General features: G+C 54.5%; 1 protein-coding gene across 1 annotated transcript in view; it reads left to right on the forward strand.

The window, feature by feature from the left end:
- Positions 1–19,111, forward strand: part of LOC140396240 (structural maintenance of chromosomes protein 1B-like) — a 367,818-nt gene that overhangs the window by 75,600 nt on the left and 273,107 nt on the right. Inside the window, exon 7 of the mRNA XM_072484572.1 lies at positions 12,232–12,372. Within this exon, the coding sequence (XP_072340673.1) occupies positions 12,232–12,372 (141 nt within the window). The remainder of the gene's footprint in view (positions 1–12,231; positions 12,373–19,111) is intronic.

The raw sequence follows: 19,111 nt of genomic DNA on the forward strand, positions 1-19,111 counted from the left end.
TCTCCCCATGCTTATGAAACGCCCCGCTTGCCTTTCTAAGCTGCTCCACTGCCTTACCTGTGGACAGCACTCCAAACTCAACCTGCAGCTTCCGACGCTCCCTTAAGAGCTCCACCCCCGGGGTCACCGCATACCTCCTGTCTATCTGGAAGATCTCCTTAACCAGTCGGTCCATTTCTGCCCTATCCGTCCTGTCCCTATGTGCCCGGATCGAAATCCGCTCCCCTCTCACCACTGCCTTCAGTGCTTCCCAGACCACCGCTGCTGAGACTCCCCCTGTGTCATTAACCTGCAGGTAATTCTGCATGCACTTCCTCAGCCTCTCGCACACCGCCTCGTCTGCCAACAACCCCACATCCAACCTCCATTGCGGGCGCTTGGAAGCTCTCCTCACTAACCTGCAGTTCCACCCAGTGTGGGGCATGATCCGAAATAGTGATGGCCGAATACCCCGTGTCCACCACCCCTGCCAGCAAATCTCTGCTCAAAATGAAAATGTCTATCCGGGAATAAGCTGCCTAGCCCTCCATGGGTCGACTCCCCCCATCTGCTCCATGAACCCAATCAGTTTCTTTGCCATTGCTGGCACCCTCCCCGTTTTCGCACACGACCGGTCCAGGCCAGGGTCGATGACTGTATTAAAATCCCTCCCATAACCAGCTTGTGAGTCCAGATCAGGTATCTTCCCCAGCAACCTCTTTATAAATTCCACGTCATCCCAATTTGGCACGTGCACATTAACCAAGACCACCTTCCTCCCTTCCAGCTTACCACTAACCATGACATAACGGTCCCCCCACCCGAGACGATAGTACCCGCCTGAAATTGCACCCGCTTGTTGATCAAAATCGCCACCCCTCTAGTCTTGGTGTCCAGCCCCGAATGAAAGAGCGGACTGACCCAACCCTTCCTTAACCTGACTTGATCCGCCACTTTCAGGTGCGTCTCCTGCAACATCACCATGTCCGCCTTCAGATCGAACTTCAACCCCCTAACATTCCAGGTGATCAGCCTAGTTGAGGGGCACCGTGCACCCCCTCCCCCCCCCTTTCCTGGGCCTGCCACCAGTCCATGCGCCGCGCCTCCATCGGCCCGCCTCCTGGCAGCCCCCACCACTGATCTCCTCTCTGTCCTAAAACCTAAGTCCCTCCCTCATCAGCAGAGTTAACCCTCCCCCCAGCAACAGCACTTTGAAACCTAACCCCTGCCATAGATTAATCATATGCACATACCCCCACTTTGCTTCCGTTGGACTAGCTCACCCAGCTAGCCTGGTGACCCTCACCTCCGGCGCCAAGAAGTCTCCCACCTATTGTTCCCTCACCCCCCCCCCCCCCCCCCCGGCCCATCGAAACAACCTCCCTCATCAAACCGGCCCCAGACAATCGCCCAATTAACATAAGAGACATCCCAAAAAGAAAAACACACAGAAAACCTCCCAATGGCGTAAATCAAAGTAATATCAAGTAAAAAGCCTCACCAGCCACCCCCACTAAAACCTGCAGAAACCAAATAACATTTACTTCCCCCTTCCTCAACCATACTCAAATACAGAAGAAAAACGACAATTAGAACATATACACATCACTCAAAAAATTGCAACTTAAAACAAAAAGTTCTCAGTTCAGCACCAGCCCTTTCCTCTTGGCAAAGTCCATCGCGTCTTTGGGCTGGCCCTCGTGCGTAACCCAAAGACGCGCCGGGTATAACAGTCCAATTTCACCTGCGTCTTGAACAGGATCGCCTTAACCTGGTTAAAGCCTGCCCTCCTGGCCACCTCCATGCTCAGATCCTGGTAGACAAGCAAAATACTGTTCTCCCATTTGCAGCTCCGCGTATGCTTGGCCCACTGGAGAACACACTCCTTGTCCAAAGACCTGTGGAACCGGACCACCAGGGGTCCCCCCGGCCCGGCTTCCTTGCCAGCGCTCTGTACCAGAAGCTTCTGAAACTTACTCGCCACAAACGTGCCAGCATCCGACCCCTCAGCCCCTTCCGGGAGACCGAAAATTCTTAATTCTGTCGGTGAGCTCTATTCTCCAGGTCTTCTATCTTCTCCAGCAGCCTTTTTTGCTGATCCTTCAGCGTCCCCACCTCCAGCTCAACCACCGTTTGGTGCTCCTCCTGGTCCGCCAGCACTTTCACCAGCTTCTGGATCGTCTGATCCTGGGCATCCAGCCTGCTCTCCAGCCGATCGATAGATTCCTTTATCGGATCAAGACAGTCCCGTTTCTGCCTAGCGAAGCCCTCTTGAATGACCCGCATCAACTCCTCCATTGATAGTTAGGCCGCCACAGCAGGGGTCCGAACATCGGCCATATTGCTTTCTGCCACAGCCTCCACCCAGCCCTTGCTTGTCTTCTTATTTCTCCCTTTTCGATCCTTTGGGGCTCTTCGTTCCATACACCAATGTGAGGAATCAGTGCCAAATTGACTTCGCCTTCAAATCCAGCGCTCAAAAACACAAAAAAGTCGGGGGAAAGGTCCAAAAGTCCGGCCAGAGCGGGAGCCACCAAATGCGCAACCTACTCCCTCATAGTCGCCACTGGAAGTCCAGACTACGATCACTTGATGTGGATATCTTATCTGGGTTCAGAGCCCAGGGTCCCCCTTTCTTGTGATGGGGAACTCCCAGGTCATCGCTGATTATCTGTTCCGATGTTCCTTCTTTTATACCGGTTCTGCTAACACTGAGTCATATATATAGGCCCACACCTGGCCTGAGTTCTATTGTCCTTGAAAGCTTTAATGGGAATAAACAGGATACTTCTGTTCAACCAAGGCGATTCAATCAAGATCCATTGTCCTCTGAAACACGCTTGTCTGACCAGCTATTAGCTCATATTGGAGTCTGATGGCCTATTTGTTGCTCGTTCTTCCTGCTGCAAAGTTGATCACCTCTGTCTGGAAGTTAGTTACATATTCATAGCATGGTTTAGTTCTTTTGTGTAAATCTAATACCTACTGAGAATGGATAATTACAAAATCCATACAGCGATAATAAGTTGATGTGTTGACTTGAGTGCTCTTGCAGATGGCCAGTATCGATTCCAGCCTGTGCCTCGTTTGGTAGTTTCTGTTTCCGGCCTGTGTTTTTTCCCCTTGTCAGCCTGTTCCAGTACTACAAAATATAATAGGCACAGGAAGAGTTTATGGCCCTTCGAGCCTGCTCCATTATTTGAGTGCAATCATGGTTCATCCTCTGCCTTAATTCCACTTTACAGTCCACTACCCATATCCCTGGATTCTCTGAGATACCAAAAGATCTATGTATCTCCTCACATATATTCTTTATTAAAAAATATGTTTTTATTAAGAATTTTTCAATAACAATATTTTCCACCTTACAAATAAACCCCCCCCCCCCCCATAACAAAGATACAGAACTTTGTACATTGGATTCTTCCCGTACATGTCAGTTTCCGGATCATTCATGTGCTTTCTTGCTCAAATGCCCCCCAGAGAAATCCCCCCCCCCCCCGGGTTGCTGTTGCTGCTGTCCGACCTCCAGTCCGGTCTCTGCTCCAGGGCCTCCTTCCACATTAGCAAGATCCTTCGCCGAGCTACTAGGGACGCAAAGGCCAGAATGCCGGCCTCTTTCGCCTCCTGCACTCCCGGCTCGTCCACTACTCCAAATAGTGCTAGCCCCCAGCTTGGCTTGACCCGGACTTTCACCACCTTAGACACTGTTCCCGCCACTCCCCTCCAGAACCCCTCCAGTGCCGGGCATGACCAAAACATATGGACATGGTTCGCCGGACTTCCTGAGCACCTCTCACATCTGTTCTCCACCCCAAAGAACCTACTCCGCCTCGCCCCCGCCATATGCGCTCTGTGAACCACCTTAAATTGTATCAGGCTAAGCCTGGCACACGAGGAAGAGGAATTAACCCTACTTAGGGCATCAGCCCATAGCCCCTCCTCAATCTCCTCCCCCAACTCCTCCTCCCATTTATCTTTCAGCTCCTCTACCAAAGCCTCCCCCTCTTCTTTCATCTCCTGGTATATCGCCGACACCTTGCCCTCCCCGACCCATACGCCCGAAATCACCCTATCTTGAATCCCCATGCCGGGAGTAGCGGAAATTCCCTCACCTGCTGCCTCACAAAAGCCCTCACTTGCATGTACCTGAAAGCGTTTCCCGGGGGTAGCCCAAACTTCTCCTCCAGCGCCCCTAAGCTCGCAAACGTCCCGTCAATGAACAGGTCCCCCATTCTTCTAATCCCTACCCGATGCCAGCTCTGAAATCCCCCGTCCATCCTTCCTGGGACAAACCGATGGTTGTCTCTGATCGGGGACCACACCGAGGCTCCCGTCGCACCCCTGTGCCGTCTCCACTGCCCCCAGATCTTTAGTGTTGCCGCCACCACCACGCTCGTGGTATACCTTGTCGGCGAGAGCGGCAGCGGTGCCGTCACCAGCGCCCCCAGGCTCGTTCCTTTGCAGGATGCCATCTCCAACCTCTTCCACGCCCTCCATCACCCACTTACGGATCATTGCCACGTTGGCTGCCCAATAATAACCACCCAGATTCGGCAACGCCAACCCTCCTCTATCTCTGCTACGCTCCAAGAACCCCCTCCTTACCCGCGGGGTCTTGCTCGCCCACACAAATCCCGTAATGCTCCTGCTTACCCTCTTAAAAGAGGCCTTAGTGATTACAATTGGGAGGCATTGGAATACAAAAAGAAATCTCGGGAGGACCACCATTTTAACCGACTGTACCCTACCCGCCAGCGAGAGTGGCAACATGTCCCACCTTTTAAAATCCTCCTCCATCTGTTCCACCAACCGTGTCAAATTAAGTTTGTGCAGTGCCCCCAGCTCCTAGCTACCTGAATCCCCAAGTATCGAAATCTCCTTTCCGCCCTCCTCAACGGTAGGTCGTCTATCCCTCTTCCCTGGTCCTCCGGATGGATCACAAAGAGCTCACTCTTTCCCACATTGAGCTTATAGCCCGAAAAGTCTCCAAACTCCCGTAGGATCGGCATTACCTCAACCATCCCCTCCACTGGATCCGTCACATACAGCAACAGGTCGTCTGCGTACAGCGCCACTCGATATTCCTCTCCCCCTCGAACCACCCCCTTCCATTTCCCCGACTTCCTTAACACCATGGCCAAAGGTTCAATTGCTAATGCAAACAGCAGAGGGGACAGGGGGCACCCCTGCCTCGTCCCTCGGTGTAGCCGAGTTCGCCAGTTCGTGACCATACTCGCCACCGGTGCTTTATACAGGAGCTTAACCCAACTAATAAACCCTCCCCCGAACCCAAACCTCCTCAACACTTCCCAGAGATACTCCCACTCTACTCGATCGAAGGCCTTCTCCGCGTCCATGGCTGTCACAATCTCCGCTTCTCCCTCCACCGATGGCATCATTATCACATTTAGGAGCCTTCGCACATTAGTATTTAACTGCCTACCCTTTACGAATCCCGTCTGGTCCTCGTGGATCACCCCCGGGACACAGTCCTCAATCCTCATGGGCAACATTTTTGCCAGCAACTTAGCATCTACATTAAGGAGCGAGATCGGTCTATATGACCCACATTGCAGTGGGTCTTTATCCCGCTTCAAGATCAAAGAGATCGTCGCCTCCGACATTGTCGGGGGCAGGGTCCCCCCCTCCCTTGATTCATTGAAGGTCCTTACCAGCAACGGGGCTAACAGGTCTACATACTTTCCGTAGAACTCCACCGGGAACCCATCCGGCCCCGGGGCCTTCCCTTCCTGCATGCTCCCCAGTCCTTTAACCAGCTCCTCCACCCCAATTGGCGCCCCCAAACCAGCCACCTCCTGCACCTCCACCCTTGGGAACCTCAACTGATCCAAGAATCGCCGCATCCCCTCTTTTCCCCCTGGGGGCTGGGACCTATACAGTTCCTCGTAAAAGGCCTTAAAAACCTCATTCACTTTCCCTGCACTCCGCACCGTAGTTCCCCTGCCATCTTTGACTCCACCTATTTCCCTCGCTGCCATCCTCTTACGGAGCTGGTGTGCTAGCATCCGGCTCGCCTTCTCCCCCTATTCATATATCGCCCCCTGTGCCTTCCTCCACTGTGCCTCTGCCTTCCCTGTGGTCAACAGGTCGAACTCCATCTGGAGACTTCGTCTCTCCCTGAGTAGTCCCTCATCAGGAGCCTCTGCATAGCTCCTGTCCACCCTTAAAATCTCCCCCACTAACCTCTCCCTTTCCCTCCCCTCTCTCTTCACCCTGTGAGCCCTGATGGAGATTAACTCTCCCCTGACCACCGCCTTCAGCGCCTCCCATACTACTCCCACCTGCACCTCCCCGTTGTCGTTAGCCTCCAGATACCACCCAGTGCGGGGCATGGTCTGAAATGGCTATGGCCGAATACTCCGTTCTCTCCACTTTCGGGATCAATGCCCTGCCCAAAACAAAAAAATCTATCCGGGAGTAGGCCTTATGTACGTGGGAGAAAAAAGAAAATTCTCTGGCCAAAGGCCTGGCAAATCTCCACGGATCTACTCGCCCAATCTGATCCATAAAACTCCTAAGCACCTTGGTCGCAGCCGGCCTCCTCCCCGTCCTAGATCTGGAACGATCTAATGCTGGGTCCAGCACCGTGTTAAAATCCCCACCCATTATCAAACTCCCTACCTCCAGGTCCGGAATACGCCCCAACATCCGTTTCATGAATCCAGCATCGTTTGGGGCATATACATTCACCAGTACCACCTCCGTCCCCTGCAACCTACCACTCATCATCACATATCGGCCTGCCTTGTCCACTCCTATGTTCTTGGCCTCAAACGACACCCGCTTTCCCACCAGTATTGCCACCCCTCTATTCTTCGCATCCAGCCCCGAATGGAACACCTGCCCCACCCATCCCTTCCTTAACCTGACCTGATCTGCCACCTTCAGATGTGTCTGCTGAAGCATGACAACGTCTGCCTTCAGTCCCTTTAGGTGCGCGAACACTCGGGCCCTCCTAACCGGCCCATTTTGGCGCCTCACATTCCACGTGATCAGCCGGATTGGGGGGTCCCCCGCCGACTAGCCATCTCCTATCTTAGGCCAGTCCCGTTCTCGCGCCTCCCGCACCCTCCAGTCCCCCAGGCGGGGAACCCCCGCCCCGACCACCTCTTCCATTTTCAGTTCCCCCTTGGACAGTGCAGCAGCAACCCTAGAATCCCCCTCTTCTCTCTCTCTCTCTCTCTCTCTCTCTCTCTCTCTCTCTCTCTCTCTCTCTCTCTCTCTCCCCCCCCCGCCCCCCCCCCCCCCGGCTAGATCCACATCTAGCTCTTTTGCTCCCCCCATATTACTTCCGTGAGTCTGCTGACCCCGGATTCCTCCGCCTTCCCGTTGATCTCCCCGTGTGGGAGTCTCTCCTCCTCCTTACCTTCCTCCAGCCCCCCAGCCCCCTTTTGGCGCGGGAAAAAGCCCGCGCTTTCCTGAACCAGCCCCGCCCCCTGTGGCGCAGCTCCTGTTGTGGCCATTATCCCAGTTCCCTCATCCCCGAGTCTCACCTCCCTCCAGCACCGACGCCCACATTCCCCATCATCATCAGCATGTCTACAGAAAAGAAAAAGGAAACTTTAGGAATTTTAACCAGAACTCTACCCACATCCCCATCCCTCATCCCACCCATAAAATATTCTTTACCCATATTTACAAACCCATATACAACCACATCCCCTCAGTTCGAGTCCAGTTTTTCCATCTGTATAAAGGTCCAAGCCTCTTCTGGCGTTTCAAAATAATGGTGTCTGTCCTGATAAGTGACCCACAGTCGCGCAGGCTGCAGCATGCCGAACCTGACTCTTTTTTTATGCAGCACACCTTGGCCCGGTTGAAGCCAGCTCTCCTCTTTGCCACCTCCGCATTCCAATCCTGGTATACTCGGATCACCGCGTTCTCCCATCTACTGCTCCGCACCTTCTTGGCCCATCTCAGCACACTTTGTCCGCGAAGCGATGGAACCTTGCCACTATCGCCCTTGGCGGCTCACCAGCCTTGGGTCTCCTCGCCACGACCCGGTGAGCCCCTTCCAGCTCCAGGGGGGTCGGAGAGGCCTCCGCACCCATCAGCGAATGGAGCATCGTACTCGTGTACGACCCGGCATTAGCTCCCTCCACTCCTTCGGGAAGACCCAGAATCCGGAGGTTCTTCCTCCTCGACCTGTTCTCCAGGACCTCAATTCTCCCAGCCCACCTCCTGTGCGCCGCCTCGTGCGCCTCCATTTTTACCGCCAGGCCCAGGATCTCGTCCTCGTTGGTATTCACTTTATCATTCGCCTCACGAAGCTCCACCGCCTGGGTCTTATGTGTCTCCCTCAGCCCCTCGATCCCCAACAGCATCGGCGCCAGCACCTCCTTTTTCAGCTCCTCCACACATCGCTTGAGGAACTCCTGCTGGTCTGGCCCCCACGCGGCTCGCTCTCCGCCATCTTGCCTTTTTGCCCTCGTTTTGGTCTCTGCTCCAGGGCCTCTTGCCTCGTCGTTCCACCGCTGATCTCTGCCATATATTGTAGGGGGGCACCTCACTGCACCTTCCCACGCGGGATCAATTTGAAAAAAGCTCCGTTGGGGCTCCTCTGGAGAGCCCGAAAGTCCGTTGTCGCGGGAGCTACCGAAACGCGCGGCTTAGCTCCGCATCGCCGCAACCGGAAATCTCACATATATTCAATGATGGAGCAAATACAGCCCTCAGATTAGAGAATTCGAACGATTTCCAATCCTTTGAGTGAAGAGTTTTCTTCTCACCTCAGTCGTAAATGATTGGGCCCCCTTATGGTGGAGGTAATGGGTGTGATATGGGAGAAGCGATAGCAAGCGAGACTTGCCGGGTGCTTCCCAACAGCTGACCTGGTGAGACCGCTATCTAACGTCAATTAGGGCCGGTAATGATGCTTCACTCCTGAAATGGAGCATCCAGTGCTGTAAGAAGCTCAATGACACCCACTGGGCCGCATGGGTGAATTGGCATTGGCCGTCTCGCATCGGACCTGCCTGCCACCCCCGGACTCGACCCCCCCCCACCCCCCATGTCATTGTGCATGGTGTGATTTGCCACTGGCATGACACAGGATTGGGAGGTGGCATGTGATTCTAGTGGGCAGCTGATTTAATGAGTACTCATTAGAGGGCAATAAATGCAAATGCCGTTTGAGTCAGTAGTTAGTGGGATACCCAACTCACCATTATCATGCCATAGGGAGAATTGCAAACTGGTTTCACACCGGCGGGAATCTGGGACGAAATTCTCCGGAAACGGCGCGATGTCCGCCGACTGGCGCCCAAAACGGCGCCAATCAGACGGGCATCACGCCGCCCCAAAGGTGCGGAATGCTCCGCATCTTTGGGGACCGAGCCCCAACATTGAGGGGCTAGGCCGACACCGGAGGAATTTCCACCCCGCCAGCTGGCGGAAACGGCCTTTGTTGCCCCGCCGGGTCGGAGAATTGCCGGGGGCTGGCGTGAATCCCGCCGGTTGCCGAAGTCTCCGGCACCGGATATTCGGCGGGGGCGGGAATCGCTCCGTGCCGGTTGGCGGGGCCCCCCCGCTTGATTCTCCGGCCCGTATGGGCCGAAGTCTCGCCGATAAAATGCCTGTCCCGCCAGCGTAAATTAAACCACCTACCTTACCGGCGGGACTAGGCAGCGTGGGCGGGCTCCGGGGTCCTTGGGGGGGGGGCGCGGGGCGATCTGACCCCGGGGGGTGCCCCCACGGTGGCCTGGCCCTCGATCGGGGCCCACCGATCCGCGGGCGGACCTGTGCCGTGGGGGCACTCTTTCCCTTCCGCCTCCGCCACGGTCTCCACCATGGTGGAGGCAGAAGAGACTCCCTCCACTGCGCATGCGTGGGAAGCTGTCAGCGGCCCGGAGATGTCATTTCTGCGCCAGCTGGCGGGGCAACAAAGGCCGTTTCCGCCAGCTGGCGGGGCGGAAATTCCTCCGGCGTCGGCCTAGCCCCTCAATGTTGGGGCTCGGCCCCCAAAGATGCGGAGCATTCCGCACCTTTGGGGCGGCGTGATGCCCGTCTGATTGGCGCCGTTTTGGGCGCCAGTCGGCGGACATCGCGCCGTTTCCGGAGAATTTCACCCCAGATTCCCGCCGGTGTGAAACCAGTTTGCAATTCTCCCTATGGCATGATAATGGTGAGTTGGGTATCCCACTAACTACTGACTCAAACGGCATTTGCATTTATTGCCCTCTAATGAGTACTCATTAAATCAGCTGCCCGCTAGAATCACATGCCACCTCCCAATCCTGTGTCATGCCAGTGGCAAATCACACCAGTCTGATTCATGTTTGAAAAAGGGTGGTGTGCAATGGTTGGACCTCAATTTATTCATGACTTCGAGGTGGGTGCTACATTCATAGCCTACCTGCCACAGCGCTGCACTAGTCTTGTGATGCCAGTGAAATGTCACACCACTGTGGCTGAAGTGTCTGTCTCCGGCACGTGCCTCTATAATCCAGAAGGGCAGCACTGTACAACAGTACTCTAAACAGGATAGGTGCACAGTCACATGTGTGGTCAAAGGGACAGGAATGCATTCAAAGTAGTTGGGGAGGGAGGGGAGCATTGGCAAGCAGAGGGGAGACAGCAGGTGGGAAGCTAGAGCCCGAAAAAGGAAACTGAGATGCTGACTAACGACAGGGTGGATGCGATGCCACAAGTTTGAGTGCAGACTCCAGAATAGAAAGGGGAGGTGGGGACGACTCCGAATAGAAATGGTGGTGGTGCGTGGGGTGTTAGTGTGGCGCATGAGGATTGGGTCACAATGAGACTCATGAAAAGGGAGGTATAGGGTGGGACGGAAGCCATTTCAGTGTTCAGTAATGAGGGCAGTGGCCAACTCATTGAAAGTCAAAGCCCTTGGTTTGTGGCCAACAGGTCAGTTAGAGAGTTGAGACACTCCTTGGGATCACAGTCATGTGTGAGAGACTGGAGCCACCTTTTGGGCTCACAGTCAGGAGTGACAGAGTAAAAACAGCCTTGGAATGCAGCAGCCCATGTTGCAGGGCTATGTATGCACTTTGTACTCCCATTCCAGGGAGGGGCAAAGGATGTGCACTTATATGGGATAATGCACAGCTTAGTATAGAGGCTATGTTCACCATCTGTGTCTATTGGCTTGTCTGGCTCTGTACTGATCTGCATATGTGTTTATGGGGAAAGCATAGTAAAGGGGAGGCGGGAGGGGGTCGGATCTTTGGATGACCATTCGCACAGCCTCTAGGTGGGGAGGTTAGAGAGGCCACATGGAGCATGAGTACGTCAATATTGATGGGTTGACCACAAGAAAAATGGGATCCAGTATTTCTGGCGAGGCTGGGGAATAATAGGAGGGAGCTCTACCTTCACATCGTGAGATTCTAGGTAAATACCTGCAAAGTGAACAGTGAGAAAGGGAGGGTCGAAACTGGTCTCGATGAACCAACAGAGAGAATGCTGCAGCAACTTACTTGATGCAGGTGTTGCCACTTTAATGAGAAATTACAATGACCAATGAGATGAGGTATGGTTGGGATGTCATTCACCCGTCTAGATCTTGTTCTTTGTATTACCCCTGAAGAGACACAACTGCAGCTAATTACCCTACAAGTACTGGATCCCCAGTCTTTAGTATAATGTTGCCGTTGCAGTATCTGATGCCTTTAACTCTTTCGTGATATCAGATGGAGTGAATTGAATTGGCGGAAGACATGCTGGGGACGAACCTCAGCAGGAGGCTGAAATGGATAATACACTTAGCACTCCTGGCTGAAGATTGTAGAAAATGCTTGGGCCTTATCTTTCATACTGATGTGCTGGACACTCCCATTATTGAGGATGGGAATATTTGTGAAGCCTCCTCCTCCACAAATATGCTGCACTGACTTCTGGGTTTCCTGGGAATTCCACCCCCACACAGCTTCCAGGATGTTCCAAACATAAAATTCAACCTTGTGTTGCATATACTTTTGATTCTGATGGCATGAGTAGAAAATCATTTTTCGGCTAGTGAACTAAGTCATGGCAATCCAATGTTTGTTGAGTTTTACTTGTATTTTCTTGCATTGTAGCATGGTTGTATTTCTTGGAAAAGAATCTTGTAAGCATATTGGAAACAAAATATTTTTCAGAACTCTTAAACTGATGGTGTTTCGTGGTAGAAAACCAATCACTCAGTAACTTTTGACCATCTGTTGCTGTAAGTATCTTTTGATATTATTGAATATACTTATTGAATTGGATTTCTATCTGGTTTTACAGATTCAACAATATAAGGAACTGAAGGAATTGGTCAGAAAACAAGTGTCCTCAGTGGCCCATATGTTGGAGAAGCTGCGATGGGAACAAAAAACTGATCGGGACAAGCTGGAACTGGATCAAAGAAACTATAAAGATTTGGAAGTAATCATAAAATTTGTGCATCACCTTATTTTTGCCACTTAATGCAGCAAGTAATCAATGCTGTAAACTAATCAAAAAACAATAGTTTGGACGCAAATAATAGTATTAGTACAAATTTGTCCAAAACCACTATTAAATGACTAAATCTGTAAGTCAGAATATTATTTCTAAATTCTGTCTCCTTGTTGTAAGAAAGAATTACATCAACTCAAGCTTTCTGTCTAAAAATTATCTTAACTTCTGTTGTAATCTTTTGTAGTGGTTTTGTGACTTCTCCACTATCAATTCCTGTGTCCACATTAATAGTGGAAAAGCTCTATGTAAGATAGGCTCTAGCCTCTTAATGGTGCTATATTATTTTTACCCCATAAATTGCATGAAAATTTGAAAACATTTCATCTGTCAATTCAAAAATTACTGCTGACCTGGACCGTGGTCCTTCCGTGACTTGAAACCTGCCTGTAGCCCAAGGCATGCCCTCCTTTCCATATGCATATGTAAACTTGGTGTTTATAAGTAAACTTTCCTGCAAGTGATGGGAGATGTAGCCGACGACTCAATTTCTCCACGGGGATCTCCAATACATTATCCAACTCAATTTGACTGCTTTCCAAATTGACCTTAATGTCATAAGTAATACAAAGTCAAGTCATTGTAATGAAATAAGTACAGAAGGTTTAAGTTTTAAATGGGCATTGAGTTACATATCTGTTTCCTTTGTCAATTAATCCCTGAATTTGCTTCACAAAGGTAGAATTACCAAACCTCTCAGAGTGCCCAAGAGTCTCCCAGAATAGGGCACTGATCTCCCAGGTATTGCTGCTCTCAGGCCGGGGGATTTTCACTATTTAAATTTTTTGCCTTTGGCTTTGTGATGTCAATGGAAACTGTCTAGTCTGAAGTAGCAATCAGGGGTCAGAACTTGGGGGAGCTTAAGAATCAAGGCAAACTCAGGAATCATTTGGTAGGGAGAACCTTAGAAGTAAGGGGCAAGCTCAGAAGAGAGTGATACTGCAACATGGGTTATCAGGGAAAGAAAAGAGATTTGGGGACCAGAGGAGATTGGAGCTCATGCGACATGTAGAGAGGGAAAATGGGGACTGGGTTGAATGTGCGGATCAATATTTTCTCCAAGGCAAGAACCACATTAACATAGTATTTGAAAGTGATATCAAAATAGGAGCGGCCAGTAAAGAGGTGAGTGAAACCTGAGGACCATGCTGTAAGTAAATGGGATGTGGAGACTGAGGCATCCCACTGGAAGATGCAAGGTTGAGAGAAGGCCCTTGTACTTGGGGCTGTCAGACTATCTGATACTCGAGTGATTTAAAAGGGTATAGGATAAATATTTGAAAGGTTGGAAAAATAAATGGATCTGTGGAGGAATGGTGTTATGCTAGAGATTGCTAACATCATTTTGATCACTTCATCTGTAATGTCATTTGTATCTATAAAAATTCTCCCTTTAACAAAAATTTATTGAATGTGGGAGGCACTGGGTTGAGCAAGCCCTGGCTGGCTTGCTTGGCCATTTAAAAAAGTCAACCACATTTCTGTGGACCTGGAGTCGCATGTAGGCCAGACCAGGCAAGGATGGTCGGCACGGGCTTGGAGGTCTGAAGGTCCTGTTCCTGTGCTGTACTTTTCTTTGTTTGTTTGTTGATGGTAGGTTTCCTCCCCTAAAGGACATTAGTGAACCACATGGACTTTGAGTCTGAATCCAGGGCGTAGTTGGGAACTTTTGGTCCTGAGGTGCATCTAGGGCAATGTGTTCAGTGAGAAGTATCCTAAAGGACCACAGCTTTTTGTGCCCTTTCTCGGTTTGATTCATATCTGTCTGTTCTGGCCTATGTTGACATCATTGGCGAGATTCTCCGGAAACGGCGCGATGTCCGCCGACTGGCGCCCAAAGCGGCGCAAATCCGACGGGCATCGCGCCGCCCCAAAGGTGCGGAATGCTCCGCATCTTTGGGGGCCGAGCCCCAACATTGAGGGGCTAGGTCGGCACCGGACGAATTTCCGCCCCACCAGCTCGCGGAAAAGGCCTTTGGTGCCCCGCCAGCTGGCGCGGAAATGACATCTCCGGGCGGCGCATGCGCGGGAGCGTCAGCGGCGGCTGACAGCTTCCCACACATGCGCAGTGGAGGGAGTCTCTTCTGCCTCCGCCATGGTGGAGACCGTGGCGGAGACGGAAGGGAAAGAGTGCCCCCACGGCACTGGCCCACCTGCGGATCGATGGGCCCCGATCGCAGGCCAGGCCACCGTGGGGGCACCCCCCCCCCCGGGGCCAGATCGCCCCCCCCCCCCCCCCCCCCCCCCCCCAGGACCCCGGAGCCCGCCCGCACCGCCTTGTCCCGCCGGTAAGGTAGGTGGTTAAATCTACACCGGCGGGACAGGCATTTTAGCGGCGGGACTTCGGCCCATCCGGGCCGGAGAATCGAGCGGGGGGGCCCGCCAACCGGCGCGGCGCAATTCCCGCCCCCGCCGAATCTCTGGTGCCGGAGACTTCGGCAACCGGCGGGGGCGGGATTCACGCCAGCCCCCGGCGATTCTCCGACCCGAGATCTTGGTTGAAAGTTAGAGGGATGGCAGGGAAGGGAGTGCAATGTTCCTCCTGCAGGATGTTTGAGGTGAGGGATGCCGTTAGTGTCCCTGCTGATTTTACCTGCAGGAAGTGCTGCCATCTCCAGCTCCTCCAAGTTCGAGTTAGGGAACTTGAGCTGGAGTTGGAAGAACTTCGGATCATTCGGGAGGCAGAGGGGGTCATAGATAGCAGCTTCAGGGAATTAGTTACACCAAAGATTGGAGATAGATGGGTAACTGTAAGAGGGACTGGGAAGAAGCAGTCAGTGCAGGGACCCCCTGCGGTCGTTCCCCTGAGAAACAAGTATACCGCTTTGGATACTTGTGGTGGGGGGGGACTTACCAGGGGTAAGCCATGGGGTACGGGCCTCTGGCACGGAGTCTGTCCCTGTTGCTCAGAAGGGAAGGGGGGAGAGGAGCAGAGCATTAGTAATTGGGGACTCTATAGTCAGGGGCACAGATAGGAGATTTTGTGGGAGCGTGAGAGACTCACGTTTGGTATGTTGCCTCCCAGGTGCAAGGGTACGTGATGTCTCGGATCGTGTTTTTCGGGTCCTTAAGGGGAGGGGGAGCAGCCCCAAGTCGTGGTCCACATTGGCACTAACGACATAGGTAGGAAAGGGGACAAGGATGTCAGGCAGGCTTTCAGGGAGCTAGGATGGAAGCTCAGAACTAGAACAAACAGAGTTGTTATCTCTGGGTTGTTGCCCGTGCCACGTGATACTGAGATGAGGAATAGGGAGAGAGAGCAATTAAACACGTGGCTACAGGGATGGTGCAGGCGGGAGGGATTCAGATTTCTGGATAACTGGGGCTCTTTCTGGGGAAGGTGGGACCTCTACAGACAGGATGGTCTACATCTGAACCTGAGGGGCACAAATATCCTGGGGGGGAGATTTGTTAGTGCTCTGTGGGGGGGTTTAAACTAATGCAGCAGGATGTATGGGAACCTGGATTGTAGTTTTAGGGTACGGGAGAATGAGAGTATAGAGGTCAGGAGCACAGATTTGACGTCGCAGGAGGGGGCCAGTGTTCAGGTAGGTGGTTTGAAGTGTGTCTACTTCAATGCCAGGAGTATACGAAATAAGGTAGGGGAACTGGCAGCATGGGTTGGTACCTGGGACTTCGATGTTGTGGCCATTTCGGAGACATGGATAGAGCAGGGACAGGAATGGATGTTGCAGGTTCCGGGGTTTAGGTGTTTTAGTAAGCTCCGAGAAGGAGGCAAAAGAGGTGGAGGTGTGGCGCTGCTAGTCAAGAGCAGTATTACGGTGGCGGAGAGGATGCTAGATGGGGACTCATCTTCTGAGGTAGTATGGGCTGAGGTTAGAAACAGGAAAGGAGAGGTCACCCTGTTGGGAATTTTCTATAGGCCTCCAAATAGTTCTAGGGATGTAGAGGAAAAGATGGCGAGGATGATCCTGGATAAGAGCGAAAGTAACAGGGTAGTTATTATGGGAGACTTTAACTTTCCAAATATTGACTGGAAAAGATAGAGGGCGTCATTCTCCGACCCCCCAGCGGGTCGGCCGCTGGCCGCCGTGAATCCCGCCCCCGCTGGTTGCCGACGTCTCCGAAGGGAGAAAAGTCGGCGGGGTGTTAATGGCGCCGCTGACGTCGGAGAATGGCACGGGTCTGCGCAAGGCAGACGATTTTCGGCCTGCCGATATTCTCCCTTCCGGATGGGCCGAAGTCCCGTCAACGTGATGACCATCACGTCGACGTAAATCAAACCCCCTTTTCATCGGCGTGAACCTGTGCTCCAGGTTCACGCCGACCAGCGTGGAGGTGAGTGACGGACTGGGGAGTTGGCTGCTGGGCAGGCGATGGCGTGCCGGGGGGTGGGGGGTCCGTGCTGGGGAGGGGGATGGGTGGGGGGGGGGGTCCGTGCCCGGGAGGGGGATTGGGGGGGGGTCCGTGCCGGGGAGGGGGATGGGGGGGGGGTCCGTGCCGGGATGGGGGGGGGGGGGGGGGGTCCGTGCCGGGGTGGGGGATGGGGGGGGGTCCGTGCCGGGGAGGGGGATGGGGGGGTCCGTGCCGGGGAGGAGGTTGGGGGGGTCCGTGCCGGGGAGGGGGATGGGGGGGTCCGTGCCGGGGAGGGGGATGGGGGGGTCCGTGCCAGGGAGGGGGATGGGGGTGTCCGTGCCAGGGAGGGGGATGGGGGGGTCCGTGCCGGGGAGGGGGATGGGGGGGGGGGGGTCCGTTCCTGGGAGGGGATGGGTGGGGGGGGGGGGGGTTCGTGCCGGGGAGGGGGATGTGGGGGGGGGTCCGTGCCGGGGAGGAAGATGGGGGTCCGGGGGGGGCGGGGGTCAAGTGAGTTGGTCCACCTGGCCAGGTGCCAGCCTCCAATAGTTGGACCCATGCGGTCCATGCCACCTGGCTGGGGGGGAAGGAGGGGATATGGGCAATGATGACATGTCGTCGTTCTCTTTCTCCCCCCCCCCCCCAGGCCGTCATGTTTTCCGATCATCCAGCGATGTTGGCCGCCGTGGCGGCAGCCGCTAATGTCCATGTTGCCCTGGATGAGGAGGAGGAGCGTGCCAGAGAGGCGGCGTAGCCTGCCGCAGAGGGGCAGGCGGCAGCCGCCCAGGCTGGAGGGACACCTGACCGACAGGACGAGGAGGGGGAGGAGGACGTCGCGGCCCAACGACAACGGAGGCACCCGAGGGCGCCCTGTGTGTACCGGCCCCGGCAGTCATACCAGGGCCTCACGGACCGGGAATGCAGGAGGAGACTCTAGATGAGGCGGGAAACCGTGGCACACATCTGCCACCTGCTGGCACACCTGTCACCGCATGGCACTGGCGGGGGACACCATCTCCCCGTGTCCGTCAATGTTACGGTTGCCCTGAACGTTTATGCAACGGGGTCATTCCAGGCACCGAGTGGGGACCTGTCCGGCATATCGCAGACATCGGTGCATCGGGGCAGTGACAGATGCCCTATATGCCATGGCGCACCGCTACATCCGCTTCCCTGTGGACCGGGCCAGCCAAGATGCCCGGGCCGTGGGCTTCTCTGCCGTGGCCGGGTTCCCCATGGTCCAGGGCGCGATCGATGGGATGCACGTCGCCGTGCGGCCACCTGCAGATAACAGGGCCGTGTTCACCAATAGGAAAGGGACCTATTCGATGAACATACAGGTGGTCTGCGACCACCGCATGATGATCCTGCAAGTCTGCGCCCGTTACCCAGGCAGTGTACACGACTCATACGTGTTGTCGCGGTCATCCATCCCCGGCTGAGGGGCTGGTTGCTGGGTGACAGGGGCTACCCATTGCGATCGTGGCTGATGACGCCTGTACGGAGGCCACGGCAAGCCGGCCGTCACCCTCTTCACTCGTCTCCGGGTCGGTGGTTGCATCGGATCTGTGGGTGTGGAAACTCCAGGAACCCGGGATCCATCTGGGCGGCAGATGTTCGCTTGGGCTGGGCTGCCCTCCGACCGCCCGGCCCCTCTGCTGCTCCTACCTCCACCTGCTGTACCGGGACGGCTGTGTTGTGCGCACCAGTGAGTGTACCAGACGCCTCATCACTAAAGTGCCCAACCAAGGTGAGTGTTTCTGCAATGGTGGAGGGTGTTGGTGACAGCAGTGGCGTTGTGTCGTGCTCTTCACCCCACTCTGAGTCCATGGCACTTTGGGGTGGGGGTTCGTCTCCACCCATCCACTCTGAGTCACTGTCCGGTATTTCGTCTTCCCGGGTAGTGCTGTCCCGGGTAGGGGTGTCCTGGGTAGTGGTGTCCTGGCTCGGATGTGACAGGGGCCTGTGGCTGCCCCCCTCGTCGCTGGGTGGCACACGCCTGCCTCGTCGCTCCCGCACATGATGGGAGTGTCGTCTCCCTGTTGCTCCAGGTCTCTCTGTCGCCCGTGGTGTGCGAGGGGCATCCTGCGGGCATCGCATGCTGGAGGGTCCGTGTCTCTCCGTCTCCCGTGGTCTCCGAGGGGCATCCTGCGGGCGTCGCATGCCGGCGAGTCCGGGTCTCTCCGTCTCCCGTGGTGTGCGAGGGGCATCCTGCGGGCGTCGCATGCCGGAGGGTCCGGGTCTCTCCGTCTCCCGTGGCCTCCGAGGGGCATCCTGCGGGCGGTCTGCATCTGCGGGGATGGGTGCCTCGACGTTTGCTCCTGCGATACACAATGAAGCATGCATGGTTAGA

The sequence above is a fragment of the Scyliorhinus torazame genome, chromosome 19, assembly GCF_047496885.1.
Source record: "Scyliorhinus torazame isolate Kashiwa2021f chromosome 19, sScyTor2.1, whole genome shotgun sequence".
In the NCBI taxonomy this organism is placed as follows: Eukaryota; Metazoa; Chordata; class Chondrichthyes; order Carcharhiniformes; family Scyliorhinidae; genus Scyliorhinus; species Scyliorhinus torazame.